The 18687-nt window shown below is 43.7% G+C and overlaps 1 protein-coding gene across 4 annotated transcripts in view; it reads left to right on the top strand.

The window, feature by feature from the left end:
- Nucleotides 1–18687, top strand: part of LOC106583937 (protein spinster homolog 1) — a 51685-nt gene that overhangs the window by 7357 nt on the left and 25641 nt on the right. For 3 of the 4 annotated variants that reach the window (XM_014168627.3, XM_014168626.3, XM_045706339.2), the window contains exons 3-16: nucleotides 2997–3199; nucleotides 5444–5595; nucleotides 5730–5796; nucleotides 6030–6172; nucleotides 6447–6599; nucleotides 7018–7207; nucleotides 9767–9832; nucleotides 10205–10303; nucleotides 10425–10593; nucleotides 16010–16049; nucleotides 16266–16297; nucleotides 16395–16452; nucleotides 16574–16623; nucleotides 16747–16779. In XM_014168627.3, coding sequence (XP_014024102.3) covers nucleotides 2997–3199; nucleotides 5444–5595; nucleotides 5730–5796; nucleotides 6030–6172; nucleotides 6447–6599; nucleotides 7018–7207; nucleotides 9767–9832; nucleotides 10205–10303; nucleotides 10425–10593; nucleotides 16010–16049; nucleotides 16266–16297; nucleotides 16395–16452; nucleotides 16574–16623; nucleotides 16747–16779 — 1455 coding nt within the window. Of the gene's footprint in view, nucleotides 1–2996; nucleotides 3200–5443; nucleotides 5596–5729; nucleotides 5797–6029; nucleotides 6173–6446; nucleotides 6600–7017; nucleotides 7208–9766; nucleotides 9833–10204; nucleotides 10304–10424; nucleotides 10594–11404; nucleotides 12831–16009; nucleotides 16050–16265; nucleotides 16298–16394; nucleotides 16453–16573; nucleotides 16624–16746; nucleotides 16780–18687 lie in introns of those variants that run through there. The other variant, XM_014168628.3, reaches the window with a different exon arrangement.

Raw genomic sequence — 18687 nt, 5'->3', positions numbered from 1 at the left:
TTTGACCCCCTCTCAATCAGAAAGATTTCTGGCTCCCAGGTGTCTTTTATACAGGTAACGAGCTGAGATTAGGAGCACACTCTTAAAGGGAGTGCTCCTAATCTCAGCATGTTACCTTTATAAAAGACACCTGTACACAGAAGCAATCAATCAATCAGATTCCAAACTCTCCACCATGGCCAAGACCAAAGAGCTCTCCAAGGATGTCAGGGACAAGATTGTAGACCTTCACAAGGCTGGAATGGGCTACAAGACCATCGCCAAGCAGCTTGGTGAGAAGGTGACAACAGTTGGTGTGATTATTCGCAAATGGAAGAAACACAAAAGAACTGTCAATATCCCTCTGCCTGGGGCTCCATGCAAGATCTCACCTCGTGGAGTTGCAATGATCATGAGAACGGTGAGGAATCAGCCCAGAACTACACAGGAGGATCTTGTCAATGATCTCAAGGCAGCTGGGACCATAGTCACCAAGAAAACAATTGGTAACACACTACGCCGTGAAGGACTGAAAGGTCCCCCTGCTCAAGAAAGCACATATACATGCCGTCTGAAGTTTGCCAATGAACATCTGAATGATTCAGAGGACAACTGGTGAAAGTGTTGTGGTCAGATGAGACCAAAATGGAGCTCTTTGGCATCAACTCAACTTGCCGTGTTTGGAGGAGGAATGCTGCCTATGACCCCCAAGAATACCATCCCCACCGTCAAACATGGAGGTGGAAACATGCTTTGGGGGTGTTTTTCTGCTAAGGGGACAGGACAACTTCACCGCATCAAAGGGACGATGGATGGGGCCATGTACCGTCAAATCTTGGGTGAGAACCTCCTTCCCTCAGCCAGGGCATTGAAAATGGGTCGTGGATGGTTATTCCAGCATGACAATGACCCAAAACACACGGCCAAGGCAACAAAGGAGTGGCTCAAGAAGAAGCACATTAAGGTCCTGGAGAGACCTTAATCCCATAGAAAATCTGTGGAGGGAGCTGAAGGTTCGAGTTGCCAAACGTCAGCCTCAACCTTAATGACTTGGAGAAGATCTGCAAAGAGGAGTGGGACAAAATCCCTCCTGAGATGTGTGCAAACCTGGTGGCCAACTACAAGAAACGTCTGACCTCTGATTGCCAACAAGGGTTTTGCCACCAAGTACTAAGTCATGTTTTGCAGAGGGGTGAAATACTTATTTCCCTCATTAAAATGCAAATCAATTTATAACATTTTTGACATGCGTTTTTCTGGATTCTTTTGTTGTTATTCTCTTTCTCACTGTTCAAATAAACCTACCATTAAAATTATAGACTGATTATTTCTTTGTCAGTGGGCAAATGTACAAAATCAGCAGGGGATCAAATACTTTTTTCCCTCACTGTATATCCACAGTAAAATGAGTCCTATGTCGGTGTAACCTGAAAGGCCGCTCAGCAAGGAAGAAGCCACTGCTCCAAAATCGCCATTAAAAAAAGCCAGACTACGGTTTGCAACTGCATATGGGGACGAAGATCGTACTTTTTGGAGAAATGTCCTCTGGTCTGATGAAACAAAAATAGAACTGTTTGGCCATAATGACCATCGTTATATTTGGAGATAAAGGGGGAGGCTTGCAAGCTGAAGAACACTATCGCAACCGTGAAGCACGGGGGTGGCAGCATCATGTTGTGTGGGTGCTTTGCTGCCGGAGGGACTGGTGCACTTCACAAATGGATGGCATCATCAGGAAGGAACATTAAGTGGATATATTGAAGCAACATCTCAAGACATCAGTCAGGAAGTTAAAGCTTGGTCTCAAGTGGGTCTTCCAAATGGACAATGACCCCAAGCATACTTCCAAAGTTGTGGCAAAATGGCTTAAGGACAACAAAGTCAAGGTATTGGAGTGGCCATCACAAAGCCCTTACCTCAATCCTATAGAAAATTTGTGGGCAGAACTGAAAAAGCATGTGCGAGCAAGGAGGCCTACAAACCTGACTCAGTTACACCAGCTCTGTCAGGAGGAATGGCCAAAATTCACCCGACTTATTGTGGAAGGCTACCTGAAATGTTTGACCCAAGTTAAACAATTTAAAGGCAATGCTACCACATACTAATACTTCTGACTCACTGGGAATGTGATGAAAGAAATAAAAGCTGAAATAAGTCACTACTATTCTTCTGACATGTCACATTCTTAAAAGAAAGCGGTGATCCTAACTGACCTAAGACAGGGCATTTTTACTAGGATTAAATATCAGGAATTGTGAAAATAAGTTTAAATGTATTTGGCTAAGCTCTATGTAAACTTCTGACTTCAACTGTTGCTAGCCAATTCATCTTGGACAATTTCAGTTGAAACTTTAAAGGGTGAGGTCTGACTACATTTAATTAAATACATGTATATTGACTGTCAAACAATGTTAATATATCATGACTATCAATGATGTCCAGAAATTTGTATGGATCTTCCAATTGGAATGTGTCTCGATATAATGACATCTGTCAGAGTTTTGGGCAGCCCTTCCCTCTTTTGTTCCTTGCTGGCTGAAGACTTAGCTAGCCTCTAATTATATTTGCTGACACACTGAAGTCAAATTTTGGTGCTAGTTTACTTGTACGAATCTAAACCACACACCTATGCCAACACGCCTTCTGTACGTATTTTAAAATGGGTAAGATAATAAGATTTTACCATGGTGTATTAAAATAAGGCTTTATGTGATTAACTTTCTGATCAAACTTTATCAATGTAAAAGCAACAGTAATTTTTCCTAATTTGGTCATCCTACTTTGTTCTGGTTTCATCCAAATATCATCACATTTTATGAAAAACATGATTTTGACCGTGCAGGACCTTTTTTAAGAGTTATATATTATAATAATTTCACAAAAAGAACAATCATCGATCTGTTTGCTACGGAAGCATAGGCAACTCTTAAAAAGAATGTTGGATTAGACTATCATAACCCCAATAAGTAATTTCCCATATTTCATATAACAGGTCTGTCTGTCTCTGTCTTGTTTAGGTGTTCTGCCCGACATTGAGCAGTACTTTGGGATCAATGATGGGAAGTCAGGCCTGCTCCAAACAGTCTTCATCTGCAGCTACATGTTCCTGGCTCCTGTCTTTGGTTACCTGGGCGACCGGTACAACAGGAAGGTGATCATGAGTGTGGGCATCGGCTTCTGGTCCGTGGTGACGCTTGCCAGCTCCTACATGGCCAGAGAAGTGAGTGACACTTCCTAACTATCGTTTTCAGCAGGGGTTGGAACCAAAATTATTAGTTCTGAACAGAACCATTCTTTTTGGGGTTCCGATCCACTGTTCTGAGAAGCAAAATAAAACCGTTTTGAATCCCCAGAAAGTTACGGTTTATATTGTTGCTTTTTTTAATTAATTTTTTTGGAGAGCAGCTCCAGAATTAAAATAAAACACTTATCTTTTTTGTAGTTAATGTGAAACGTGATAACTATAGTATCCTTAACTAGCGTTGAAAAGGTTACTCCATTCTTCTATAATTAAAAATCTCTCCTAATTTCTGACGACTATTGTTTTAGGAACTATAAAGTTGGGAATATGCTCCACGTCGAAACACAAATCTTTTTTTTGTCATTTGTTATAGGCAGTTTTTAAGGACACGTAACTGTGGATAATTTGGCCAATATCGCTTGTTTATTGATGGTGCTGGCAGCGCCCAGTTGGTTTCTTTCTCTCGGATCTGAACGGGTCTCTTGGATCCGAACCAGCACAGGTCTGTTTGAGTCTGCTTTCCACAGTACTTTTCAGAATTGGTCCCACTGACCTTGTGTTAATTCGGAACGGTCTCTGTTTTTTGGAAAATAATTGTGTGCTTATCGAGTTGGGTGGGAGAGCCATGGATCCATTTCGGAACCGATCCAACTTTTTGGATATGTGAAGACCTCTAGGTCCAAGTCCTGGTTCTCAGACAGTGTATATGAATTGACAACGGACTGTAAATATGTGTGACAACTCCTAAACCTTCTGTGTCTGTCTGTCTCCATGTGTGAAGAGACGTGAGACGTCTACGTGAGACGTCCACTGAATTAGGTAAATTCGCCTTCAGTTTTAATGCCGCCCATTTTTTTTTTTTTATAATCTGCAGAACTCCCTGCATCTTGATTCCCTGGTGGCAGTTTAGGAGTCTGTGTTGAATTTGTTAATTTTTTAGTTTTTATTATGAACTGTAAAAAGGTGGGCCTCCCGAGTGGCGCAGCGGTCTAAGACACTGCATTGCAGTGGTTAAGGCGTCACTACAGACACGGGTTCGATCCCAAGCTGTGTCACAACCGGCCGTGACCGCGAGTCCCGTAGGGCGGAGCACAATTGGCCCAGCGTCCTCCGGGTTGGGGGAGGATTTGGCCTGGGGGGCTTTACTTGGCTCATGACGCTCTAGCGACTCCTTGTGGCGGGCCGGGCGCCTGCAGGCTGACGCTGGTAGTCAGTTGAATGGTGTTTCCTGTGACACATTGGTGCGGCTGGCTTCCGGGTTAAGCGGTTTGGGTGTTACGGAGCGCGGTTTGGGTGTTAAGGAGCGCGGTTTGGCAGGTCGTGTTTCGGAGGACGCATTACTCGACCTTCGCCTCTCCCGAGCCTGTTGGGGAGTTGCAGCAATGAGACAAGATCGTAATTGGATATCAAGGAGTTGGGGAGAAAAGGGGTGTATTAACCTGCAGTTTTTCATTATTTAAAAAAAATATATACTCAGCAACAACAACAAAAACGTCCTCTCACTGTTAACTGCGTGTAAATATTTGTATGAACATAAGATTCAACAACTGAGCCATAAACTGACCAAGTTCCACAGACATGTGACTAACAGAAATTGTATAATGTGTCCCTGAACAAAGGGGGGATCAAAATCAAAAGTACCAGTCAGTATCTGGTGTGGCCACCAGCTGCATTAACTACTGCAGTGCATATCCTCCTCATGGACTGCACCAGATTTGCCAGTTCTTGCTGTGAGATGTTACCCCACTCTTCCACCAAGCCACCTGCAAGTTCTCTGACGTTTCTGGGGGGAATGGCCCTAGCCCTCACGCTCCGATTCAACAGGTCACAGACGTGCTCAAGGGGATTGAGATCCGGGCTTTTCGCTGGCCATGGTAGAACACTGACATTCCTGTCTTGGAAATCACGCACAGAACGAGCAGTATGGCTAGTGGCATTGTCATGCTGGAGGGTCATGTCAGGATGAGCCTGCAGGAAGGGTACCACATGAGGGAGGAGGATGTCTTCCCTGTAATGCACAGCGTTGAGATAGCCTGCATTGACAACAAGCTCAGTCCGATGATGCTGTGTGTGTGTGTGTGTGTGTGTGTGTGTGTGTGTATTTTTAGTTATAAAAAATGAGAACCTGGTCTCAATGGGCTCCCCTGATTTTAAATGAAAGTTAAATCTTAATCTGAAGGCATGTTCTTTTCTTCCCCCTCTCTCCACCATTCATCCTGTCAGTATTTCTGGCTCCTGTTGTTGACACGTGGCCTCGTGGGGGTTGGAGAGGCCAGTTATTCCACTATCGCCCCAACCATCATCGCTGACCTGTACGTCAAGGAGAGGAGGACGCAGATGCTCTCTGTCTTCTATTTCGCCATTCCAGTGGGCAGGTGTGGTCATAGAACATTCACACCTAATAATGTATACATTTGTCCATCTTTGTTATCTGTCTTGGATTATGTGTTAAGAATAGGAGCCAATTGACCCTGTGGTGAATGTTTGTTCCATTGTCCTTCCTTCACAGTGGTCTGGGCTACATCGTGGGGTCAAAGGTTGATGACATAGCAGGGGACTGGCATTGGGCCCTGCGGGTGAGTTATGAAATCCCCTGAGCTGTTGGATGTTATACATACTTCTCAACGCACACGTTTCTCAAAATACATGCACTCTAAACCATAAAGGGAATAATGCATAAAAGCATGTCACCCAGCCAGCTGGTCATCTGACTCTTACTTAGAACTAAAACATGGACACATTGAATTTTTATCTGTCCGTATCAGAAACATCAATTATGCCATTTAAAATTGTGTTTTTTTCTCCTTAGGTGACTCCTGTGTTAGGACTGGTAGCGGTGGTGTTGCTGCTGTTCATGGTGAAAGAGCCAAAGAGGGGTGCTATCGAGGCCCGACCGGAGCACACCCTCCAAAGGACCAGCTGGCTGGGTGACATGAAGGCCCTTTGCAGAAAGTATGTCCACCATCACAAGCCCAGTGTCAAATGATATCCCTGTGTAGAGCACTACTTTTGACCAGAGCTGAGTATCATATCACATCCTATTTTCTATATTGTGCACTACTTTTGACTGGAGTTGAGTCTGAAATGACACCCATGTTCCCTATAATAGTCCACTATGTTTTGACCATATCTCTATAGCTCTGTATTCATTGCACAATTATAATGTATCTTTGGTTCTATAGAAGAGTTATCAAACCAATATCTTTGTTTGTGTCTATGTGTGCAGCCCCAGCTTTGTGTTGTCTACGTTTGGCTTCACAGCAGTGGCCTTTGTGACTGGCTCCTTGGCACTCTGGGCCCCGGCCTTCCTCTTCAGAGCTGCTGTCTTCACCGGAGAAAGGCCCCCCTGCGTTAAGGGGCCCTGTGACACCTCCGACAGGTAACACACAGGCTCACACCTCAAACTCACACCGACATCCAACAGGTGACACATAAACGTCCGACAGGTATCACACACAGGAACTACGTGCTGAACAAAGACACTTCATAATCAGTCAGAATGTTCAGGGATCATCAGACTCCTCTGTAATCACAGGATAAGATTGAATCATCACAACATTGTTGCCACTACTACACTCGACTCCTGATAACTGCAACGGCTTGGGATGACAGTACGAGTCAGTGACGAGAGAGCAGCAGTAGAGAATAGACATCAAACTTTTGCTATCAAAGGAATCCAGTTTATCAGGAAATACTTAATTGTCAATCAAAAACCACACAGATGAGTCGGCAAGGGTAAACAAATGTTTCCTATTGAATTAAATGTTATAAACCCTTCTCACTCCTTCTCTCCCCAGCCTGTACTTTGGCATCATCACAGTTGTGTCGGGGATCCTGGGTGTGGCCAGTGGTGCAGAGGTCAGTAGGAGACTGAGGTTGAGGACGCCGAGGGCTGACCCCCTGGTTTGTGCTCTAGGACTCCTGCTCTCAGCGCCCTTCCTCTACCTCGCCATCGTCTTCGCTCGGGCCAGCCCCATTGCCACCTACGTAAGCCAACAACTATCTCTCGCTCTGTGTGGCCGTGTCCGAATACTTGCATTCTAAATAGTAGGCATTTTGGGTATGGACAATTCCACGGTAATGGAGCTGAACTGAGACCACTGATTTCAAAGTTTAACAAACCATACAAATCTATGCAGAAGGACTACTTTTAACAATTTACACAGACATTTTTACAAAAACACATTCATTGTAAGAATGGTGCAGAGGCAAAAATCTGCCTCCGTTGTTTTAATGAATTCACGTTTTCCAAAAACTCTTAAATATATGCTCCGAATTAAGATTCAACGATGACTGCGGAAAGAATGGGGTGTCAGCTATGACATAAATCTATTTTGGTTATTGAACTACAGTAAGTGAAGTGGATTTACACCCGGTAATGGAATTTCATCATGGGTCCCTGATCTGTACTAAAGAAATTCTCTTCATGGTGATTTATCCTAAATGGGTACACAAAGGTTAAAATATGCAATGTTCTCTCTTGCATATTTGGGTATGATTCTACACACACTGGATATTATTTTAATGAGCTCTGCCCCCAAACAAGACCAAATTTGGTTGGTCCAGACCACACCAAATCTGAACCAGTCATAGACGTCTATGTTTCACAAGTTTGGAGAGTACAGCACAGTAGAGCTCAGTAGAGTGCAGATAGTTCAGTACATTAGTGTACTCAACTTGTGTGCTCTACTGTATACTATACTGAACTCTACAGTACTGAACTAGACTCTACTTCTTACTCTACTGTCCTGTCCAAACTTGTGAACACAACTGTGGTTTGTGACTACTATGGTTTCCCATTGTAGCCAACTCAATTGCAGAAATTATGTTACCAATTTGGTATAAAAGAAAATAATGTAAAAACACATTGTTAGGTTTACCTTTTTACTTGTTACTTCTGTGAATGCAGCTAGCTAAGCCTATTCAGAGAGGGATGCTATGTTAGCTGAAGTGTTGTGCACTGAAGTCCACAAGTGAAGGGAGAAGGTGAGAGGGTAATAATAGAAATAAGGCCATGGTCATTAAAAAAAGAATCATCCTCATCTTAAATGGCACTGACCGCCACTGATACACACTGTCTGCCATCTGCCCGGTACAGTTGAAACTGGGATTAATCTGTGAAGAGCACACTAGCAGGGTGCCAGTGGCCATTGAAGGTGAGCATTTGCCCACTGGAGTTTGTTACGACGCCGAACTGCAGTCAGGTAAAAACCCTGGGGAGGACAACGAGCACGCAGATGAGCTTCCCTGAGGCGGTTTCTGACAGTTTGTGAAGAAATTCTTCATTTGGGCAAACCCACAGTTTCATCAGCTGTCCGAGTGGCTGGTCTGATGATCACGCAGGTGAAGAAGCTGGATGTCGAGGTCCTGGGCTGGCATGGTTACACGTGGTCTGTGGTTGTGAGGCCGGTTGGACTTACTGCCAAATTCTTTAAAATGATGTTGGAGGCGGCTTATGGTAGAGAAATTAACATTTTAATTATCTGGCAACACCTCTGGTGGACATTCCTGCAGTCAGCATGCCAATTGCATGCTCCCTCAACTTGGGACATATGTGTCATTGTGTGACAACTGCACATTTTAGTTGCATTTTATTGTCCCCAGTACAAGGTGCTCCTGTGTAATGATCATGCTGTTTAATCAGCATATTCATATGCCACACCTGTCAGGTCTTGGCAAAGGAGAAATGCTCATTAGCAGGTGTGTAAACACATTTGTGTACCAAATTTGAGCGAAATAAGCATTTTGTGTGTATGGAACATTTCTGGGATCTTTTTATTTCAGCTTATGAAACATGGGACCAGCACTTTCCATGTTGCGTTTTATATTTATGCTCAGTGTATATATGCCTTGCTTTCTCAGACTAGCTTTCATTTTAACACCCAATTTGATATGTTTCTAGTGACTTCACGTTGGTCCTTTTACATGGAAATGATCGTGTGTGAAGATAGTACGTGAAATTTTGCACAATATTGAGGAAGAGAAGCGCTTGTTTGACAACAGCTGATACTCAGATATAGTGACACGCTGTACCAAAATAAACAAATGGCAGGAGTCAACGCAATTGCACATTAGATGACTCATTCTCAGTATGGCTGAGTCTAGTATGTTATGTTTTTTTTATTTAACTAGGCTAGTCGTTTAAGAACAAATTCTTATTTTACAATGACTGCCTAACCCACCAAACCCTCCCCTAACCCGGATGACGCTGGGCCAATTGTGCGCCGCCCTATGGGACTCCCGATCACGGCTGGTTGTGATACAGTCCAGGATCGAACCAGGGTCTGTAGTGATGTTCTCTAGAACTGAGATGCAGTACCTTAGGCCACTGCGCCACTCGGGAGCATGTGTTGCTATCTGCATTCGATTTTACTGAACAGTACGTAAATAGTATGTAGTATGATTAGTACACAGTATGCAGTTTTAGTAAGTAGTAGGTAAGACCGATCAGCCTCTGTCTTTCACACACACGCTTTCCTCTCTGTTGGCTTTGTATCCCCAGTGTATGGTAATGGTAGTCTAAACAGTTTTTTTGTGTGTGATCAGGTGTTTATATTCCTGGGAGAGACCTTCCTGTCTATGAACTGGGCCATTGTAGCGGACATCCTGCTGGTGAGTTCAGATACATACCAATCCCCTATCAAAACGCAAGGTGGTTGTGCCCTGTTCAATCAATGTCCATATACAGATGTTTCTGGTCAAATTTGCAAACTCACCTGGTGTGCTTGTCCGGGGCTACAACAAAAATGTGTACTAACTGGATAATATGGATTCGGTTTCTGTTGAGGAATTTAGATCATGCCAAGTCAGTGGCATATGAATAGCCACATTTTAAGTAATGTAACTCTTTAGTGCACATATTTGACCTTCCAACCTCAAGGTTACTTTTGTATTGCGCTGATTATAAGATATGGAAAAACCATTTGCTAATTATTTCCTACCTCCCCTCTATCTCTCCCCCCACTCTCCCTCTGTCTTTCTCAGTACGTGGTGGTCCCCACACGTCGCGCCACGGCTGAGGCCTTACAGATCGTTCTCTCTCACTTGCTTGGAGATGCTGGGAGTCCTTATCTCATAGGCGTGGTATGTCTCGTGATTGTTATTATCGTATGTATGTATGCATAACTACACATTTGATACACACACCAGTCTAAAGAAAGAGTATGATCCTCATTTACTGTGTGACATCCCCCCTCCACATCAGGTGTCAGACTCTCTGAAGCAGACTGACTCGTACCTGTGGCAGTTCCGGTCTCTCCAGCTCTCCCTGCTCACCTGCTCTTTTGTGGCAGTGGGGGGCGGGGCTTTCTTCCTGGCCACCGCCCTCTTCATCGAGAAGGACCGCCAACGTGCCACAAACTACACACCGTCAGGTGAGAGGCTAAACTTGGAGCTACGTTTATGAGCCTGGGCCTCAGATTAGCAACAGGTGAAGCTACGACAGCCTAACTATGAATGCATGTGAAGTAATGAAATTCAATGAGGAGCCTTTTAAAATAAAAAATAAAATCTCATACTTTACCAGGTAAGTTGACTGAGAACACATTTTCATTTACAGCAATGACCTGGGGAATAGTTATAGGGGATGAATGAGCCAATTGGAAGCTGGGGATGATTTGGTGGCCATGATTGTATAAGGGCCAGATTGGGAATTTAGTCAGTATACCAGGGTTTAAACCCTTACTCTTACAGTAAGTACCATGGGATCTTACTGACCACAGAGAGTCAGGACACGCATTTAATGTCCCATCCGAAAGACTGCACCCTACACAGGGCAATGTCCTCAATCACTGTCCTGGAGCATTGGGATATTTTTTTTTTTAGACCAGAGGAAAATATGCCTCCTACTGGCCCTCCAACACCACTTCCAGCATCATCTGGTCTCTCATCCAGGGACTGACCAGGACCAACCCTGCTTAGCTTCAGAGGCAAGCCTGCAGTGGGATGCAGGGTGCAATGCTGCTGGCCCAACACTTACTCCTGCTAACTACAGATATGTGAAAGAGAGTGTTGAGAGCAACCACAGATGAGACCGGTAGAGACGAGTCTACAGACCATAGGTGATGTTAGCAGAGAGAGGCTAGCAACAGTTACAAGAAACTACCAGGTCACATATTCTGCTCATCTTGATAATCAATATACAATGCTTTAATTGTACTGTCCTGCATTTTCTGTCCCTAACAGATGATGAACCAATTGTTGTACCGAAGAGCGGCAGGTCCGCGAGGGTGCCAGTGTCCAACGTTTTAATTTGAGATTAAAGGGACGTTGGAGGCTCCTGTGGAATATGCTGCACCCTGATTGGTCCCTGTTTCAGTGACCAATCACGCAGCAGTGTTTTTACAATTAGGGTCTTTGATTGGACAATGCCCTATACAGAGACTTGTATTTATTATTGGTAACGTTTGAGGTGATATAGTTTTTAATACCTTTATCTGCTGAGGAACATGGCAGAGTCAGAGCTGCCAAACATTTCCACTCATCATTTCCTGGTGTTTTTGTAGTGACCAACCAGATATTCCACTTCTGACTGGCTTCACGTGTTGGCATGACAACATGAGACAAAGTGGCTTATGAGAAATGTATGCAGAGTAGTAAATGGGAAGTCAAAGAGCCACATCAGTGGAAGACTAACCTCTGTGGCTGGAAGAGGTGACCGGATAGAAGAAAGCACAAGAGAGGACTTCAGAAGAGAGGCAGCTACTTTACCTGAGGGAGAGAAGGAAGCAGAAAGCTTTTTTGCGTTCCGATGTGTCACAGATAGGGGTGTCACTCTTAGACAGACGCTCATCCGTTACTCCACAGGGACCATATGTCGACGGTAGAGACCTCCGTGGAAAACCGGCAGGATATTTTTCACCCCAGTGCTCTGATTGAGTTGTAACCACTACATCCCAACTACTGCTGCTGTACTTCTTGCTTGGGTCTGAAACGCAGAGATCTGATTGGCCACGGAATAACTACGTCCGGCCCATTTCGAAGCCGTTCCGACCAGTGCTGTCGTCCTCCCTTCAACAAACTTAAGACTGTAAATATTATGCTTGTCCGCTCAGTGTAACCACATACTACATACAGTATCCAACTGAAAAAAAGGGAGTTGGCAGGCACAGGACCGTGGGAGCCGCATTGTACTCCAAACCCACCGATCGGTTGTGGGATGTTGCATTTTTAACAGATTAAGCCTAATCATGCTTGTTGTTTTTAGACCCGTTTGGTATATTATAATAATAACACTAGATTTGTACCTCAGTTACCTAGAATGTGGTGGAGGGAGATAATCTAAGGTTTTTTAAGACCCTTTTTTTATTTTAGCAATTACTGGTGTTTTTCTGGAATGATCCTGGCGGTCAGTTGTACTTTATATGAGGTCACAAAATCCAGAGTCACTGATGTCACAACGACCAGGAGATCAAATCAGGTCCATTACAGTTTAATTGTCTAAGGAAAATGTATATCCCTTTTTTAATGAAGGCGATTGTTACATTCTTAAAAAAAAAAAAAAATGTATTGGTTATTTTGGAAAGTGAAGCCTTAAAATGACTAGTTCTGTTTTTAACTTGAATTTGATGTAAACTTTCGTTGAAACATTAAACGATGAGAATGGACCGTTGAGGAGATGACTCATGGAATGATTTCTCTATGTATCTGCGCAGATGTCACTTAGTGCTTTGCAGTTTGCAGAGGTGATAAATGTGTGTCTTTGAAGCTTGGATCCTGTAAGCCCATAGCCACACTTTAATGAAGGGTTGTATACTCTGCTGCACAAATACACCAAGTGCAGCTGTAGCCTCTCTCATTCAGCCTTTCTATACCTTTCCCTCTCTCCTCTCCTATGACATCTCCCTCTCCTCTGCCCCTCTCTCTATTCAGGAATTCCTCCTCTACCCTTTTATTTTTTTTCAGTTGTCTACACAGTCTTCTCTCTTTGATGGAGAGTGAGAGAGGAGCTCACGGCTTCCTTCCGTTGGTGTGGTTTCCTGTTTGTGGGGGGGGGGGGGGGGGGTTGAGCGAGGTAAAGCAGGTCGCTTGTGCAAAGTTCATACTATTCAATCTTAACGCTGCTGCGAGACGGTATGTGTGTGTGTGCGCCCACATGAATGTATGTCCAGAACAGTTTGACATCTTGTGTTCTTCTGAGAACTAGTGTCTTCTCAGAGGCTCTGGCAGTTAAACCAGGATGGTAACACTAAATGCAACACCGTACCCAACGCTACCACATAGGCACCCGGCAGCCATTTTACATGTGTGGGTGCCATGCCAACCAGCTTTTCTGATGGCGGTCTGCTAGAGGAGCATCTATAGTGGTGGAAACATTTCCCCTAAAATGATTGGAGAGAATAATAATGAGTACACTGATGGGAACACAAAGTTATAGGAGGCACATGTCGTGATTTGCCATTCCATGTCTGTCGTATACTCTCGCTACATTCCTGAGTTGACGTTCAGATTATACATTCTGACTCAAAAATAAAGCATTATTACTGACAGCTCAATTAGCAGTTGACAATAACTGATTATTGACTTGCATGGACCAAATGATAGCCAAGGGTCTGAATGTTGGCCAATTCTTATGCTGTTCCCGCTACAGCATAAACATTGGTCCAAATACAGACCCTCGGGGTACCCAGGCATAGGATATTGATTTAGAACTATAGGATGGTACATCTTTTGAACCATGAACTGAACACTTGTCATTCCCTGTATTTTAATGTGCGTTTTAGGTCTCTCCGAGAGAGGAGGCGATGAGATCAGAGGTATGGTGGTGGGGAGAGGTGATCTGAAATAACATTGTGAGAAGGATAGAAAAAAGGCACATTGGGGGAGGTTGAGATGACGGCGGGGTAGGAGAGTTGATGAGAAGAGTGAGTAAGGGAGGGAGGGAGGAAGGGAAGTAGGAGGCGACTGAACAGGTCGTACAGACAGAAAGGTGCATCGAGGAAGACGCCTATGTCAAGCTGCAGTAGTCAAGGTTCCTTACAGTTAACTGAAAGAGCGGAAAACACTGTTAAATAGGGAGAGTTGCATGTGGTATGACAGGGATTTGAGCAACAGAGGTATGGTATACTGTAGATCAGATGCATCCAAAATGACGCATCTCAGTGTAGCTGACGACTGAGCTGGTCTGGGGATTGGATTGGGGTCAACTCGGCCTGAACTCGACCTCCGGTTTAGAACCAGTCTCATTGACCACCTGGCAGATCATCAGCGACCTACGACCTAACGCTCTGTTGGGAATCTACACAACACGTGCCGGTAAGAGAACTCCCTCCACTCCTACTTTATGCCTAGTTTCTTAACCTCTAGGTTAGTAGAGAATAAGCTAGAACTGAAGAAGTAACTTGTTGATGTATTCACCCGAGTTGGGGGTCAATTCTATTTCAATTCAGAAAGTAAACCAAATTCCAATTCCACATTTTCCCCAGTGAAAAGCATTGAAGAGTATTGTACAGTGTACTTCTTGAATTGACTCCATCCCTGGTACTCACAATCAACAGTGTTGATTTAACCCAAGATGAATTCAGTATTCAGACATATTCACAATGTTAGAAATGACTTTGACTGAATCTGAATGTTCTTCAACATCATGGCCACCTGTACAGGGCCCAGGTTTTCTGAAGGCCTCAGGCCCAGCAGCTCTGTACTATATCACCTAACTTGGTCTAAGCTAGCCCTTCAAATCAGCCGTTCCTCGCTTCCTCTCTCGCTACCAAATCTAGATCAGTCTGAGTTTGGCAGAAAAGTCACCCTCCTCATGGCTCTCCAGGAGGAGTGTCGTGACACAAAATAACCACCATTTGTCACAATTATGGGCCCTTTCAAGTTCAACTCACTACCTATTAAAACGTTGAGGGAGCAAGGTTCTGCAAATGAGTAAATGCCAGCCCTATGGTACCACACTGTAGTGTCATTGTAGTCATGTCTGTTCTTGAGGTAGTCTTATTTTGTGTGTCGTCAGTTTTGCACAGAGTTTGTTTTATGTGCCACAGCACTAGGTATTATGTGAAATACAGAAAGGTTGTGTGTGGTGTGTGTGTGTGTGTGTGTGGTGTGTGTGTGTGTGTGTGTGTGTGGTGTGTGTGATTACACCTTCAGTATGTGATGAGTATGCTGGTATTTTCTTTAACTTGAAAATACAGGAAATCCATTTCCTGGAATTAGTAAGCTGAACTCAACCTCTGAATGTGATAGTTAGCAAGAAAGTTAGAGACAGCATGTGTGAAATGGAGAATCAAAAACCACAAGGAAGGAAAATTACATGATGAGGATTTAACACTGACAACCACATTTCTATTCAGAGGTGATACAAAAAATATACTTAAGTACAAAAAAAAATCACTTTCAATTGAGGATCTCCATTTTAATTTGATTCTTAGTCCAAGACTAGTCTTAATCTGGGTCAGAGAAGACAGCATAATAATGCTTTTAATAGTGTCATGTCAAAAGTGTAACCTGACTGGATTACTTTGTGTATTGTGTTATTCCTGCAGACAGCAATGGAGGTGTCTATGCAGCTGTATGCGTTGCTGTTGAGTGGAGCGGTCCTCCTGTCACTCATCCTGTTGACTGGCCTTTGTCTTAGCTGCAGAAGACACAACCTGCCTAGTAATACCAAGGCTTTGTTACTGTAATCAATAAAGTTGTTTTGAATTAAATTGGGCTCTATGTAGATGTTGTTGCTGTAAATGAGATTGTTCTTCTCAGTCAGCTTAACTGGTAAAATAAGGGTTAAAAGTAAATAATTAGAAATAATAAAACGCATTTACAGAACATAATTTTCTTACTCCTCAGCATCCATTCAGCAGCGTTACAGTGAGGATTACACTCAACAGTAAGCACTTTTTCATAAAACAACTATTCAGTGCCTGTTAATTAAAATGAAACCAAATATTCAAAAGTTTGTGTGGCACTTGTAATATATGTCCGGTGCACTGTGTAAGTGTACCAGACGAGATGACCAGAAGTGGGCTTGAATGTTTGCACAAACCAGTTGATATCCGTGCATGTACAAACCTCTACCAACGCTCTGATTTCTTCCCCACTCAAGCACCCCAGGATTCGGCTTGGCCCACCCACCATGTGAGTATGTGTGTGATGACTGAAGTTGTACCCAAATCTTTTCATGATACTTCTTAAGAAAAATGTGTTGATGATTATGATGAACCTTTCTCCTCAGACAACCCCTCTGCTGCCACAAGCTGGGGTGCTCCCCCTTCCAGCCTCCTTTCACCCATGTGAGTTACTGCACACACACACACACACACACACACACACACACACACACACACATACACACACACAGACAATGACTCATATTACCGTCAAGCGAAATGTACCTGTCTTTCTATCCCACAGTTCACCACAGATCGTTCTGAGATCGAACTCTGTCACCGTAACTGAAAATGGTGAGATGTCTCGCTCTTCCTCGACATCAAATGTCTATTTTCTCCACTTGTTTTCCTTCTTCTGCCACTATCTCTATAACGTCACAGTTCAGTTCCTTCTTAATAGTTAGCTTTTTCTTGCAGAGAGTAATGACGGCTATGAGAGTCCAGGAGAAGGTAATGTGAACGTTATATCCTACCATGTTCAATAACATTGATCCCCCTCAAACGTGTGTACAGTAACTGCTGAAGAAGTTTAGAAAATTTGCACATTGCTCTTTAGGTGAAAGAAATAAGTTTTATTGTCACATACACCAATTAGGTGCAGCGAAATGTATTATTTTACATGGTTAGCCATATGGTGCCCCTGGAGCCAGGGTTAAGTGCCTTGCTCAAGGGCACAACAACACATTTTTCACCTCGCTGGCTTGGGTGTTTGAACCAGCAACGCTCTAACCGCTAGGCTACTGTACCTGCCTACTTGTGACTTACTCGCATTCATTCAGACATTTGGACATTAAACCATTCATGCAGTGCCTTTGGAAAGTATTTGGACCCCTTGACTTTTTCCACATTTTGTTAGTTTACAGCCTTATTCTAAAATTGATTAAATCATTTTTTCCCTCATCAATCTACACACAATACCCCATAATGACAAAGCAAAAAAACGTTTTTTTAGAAATTGAAATATCACATTTACATAAGTATTCAGACCATTTACTCAGTACTTTTGTTGAAGCACCTTTTGCAGCGATTACAGCCTCGAGTCTTCTTGGGTATGACACTACAAGCTTGGCACACCTGTATTTTGGGAGCTTCTCACATTCTTCTCTGCAGATCCTCTAAAGCTTTGTCAGGTTGGATGGGGTGCGTTGCTGCACAGCTATTTTCAGGTCTCTCCAGAGATGTTTGATCGTGTTCAAGTCCGGGCTCTGGCTGGGCCACTCAAGGACATTGAGGCTTGTCTCGAAGTCACTCCTGCGTTGTCCTGGCTGTGTGCTTAGGGTTGTTGTCCTGTTGGAAGGTGAACTTTCGCCCCCAGTCTGAGGTTCTGAGCGCTCTGGAGCAGGTTTTCATCAATGATCTGTCTGTACTTTTCTCAGTTTATCTTTGCCTAGATCCTACTAGTCTCCCAGTCCCTGCCGCTGAAAAACATCCCCACAGCATGATGCTGCCACACATGCGTCACCGTAGGGAATGGTGCCAGGCATCCTCCAGAATTGACGATTGACATTCAGGCCAAAGAGTTCAATATTGGTTTCATCAGACCAGAGAATCTTGTTTCTCATGGTCTGCAATTCTTTAGGTGCCTTTTGGCAAACTCCAAGCGGACTGTCATGTGCTTACTGAGGAGTGGTTTCCGTCTGGTCAATCTACCATAAAGGCCTGATTGGTGGAGTGCTGCAGAGATGGTTGTCCTTCTGGAAGGTTCTCCCATCTCCACAGAGGAACTCTGGAGCTCTGCCAGAATGACCATTGGGTTCTTGGTCACCTCCCTGACCAAGGCCCTTCTTCCCCGATTGCTCAGTTTGGCCGGGTAGCCGGCTCTAGGAAGAGTCTTGGTGGTTCCAAACTTCTTCCATTTAGGAATGATGGAAGCCACTGCATTCTTGGGGCCTTTCAATGTTACTGAAATGTTTTGTTACCCTTCCCCAGATCTGTGCCTCGACACAATCCTCCCTCGAAGCTCTATGGACAATTCCTTCGACCTCATGGCTTGGTTTTTGCTCTGACATGCACTGTCAACTGTGGGACCTTATATAGACAGGTGTGTGTCTTTCCAAATCATGTCCAATTAATTGAATTTACCACAGGTGGACTCCAAGACATAGAAACATCTCAAGGATGATCAATGGAAACAGGATGCACTTGAGCTCAATTTCGAGTCTAATAGCAAAGGGACTGAATACTTATGTAAATCAGGTATTTTTGTTTTATATTTCTAATGTGCAAAAATGTCTAAACCTGTCTTCGCTGTGTCTCTCTGGGGTATTGTGTGTAGATTGCTGAGGATTTTTTTTCTATTTAATCCATTTTAGAATAAGGCTGTAACGTAAAAACAAAATGTGGAAAAAGTCAAGGGGT

This window comes from Salmo salar, chromosome 23, assembly GCF_965601325.2.
Source record: "Salmo salar chromosome 23, fSalSal1, whole genome shotgun sequence".
Taxonomy (NCBI): domain Eukaryota; kingdom Metazoa; phylum Chordata; class Actinopteri; order Salmoniformes; family Salmonidae; genus Salmo; species Salmo salar.
This window is presented reverse-complemented; position numbering and strand designations above follow the sequence as displayed.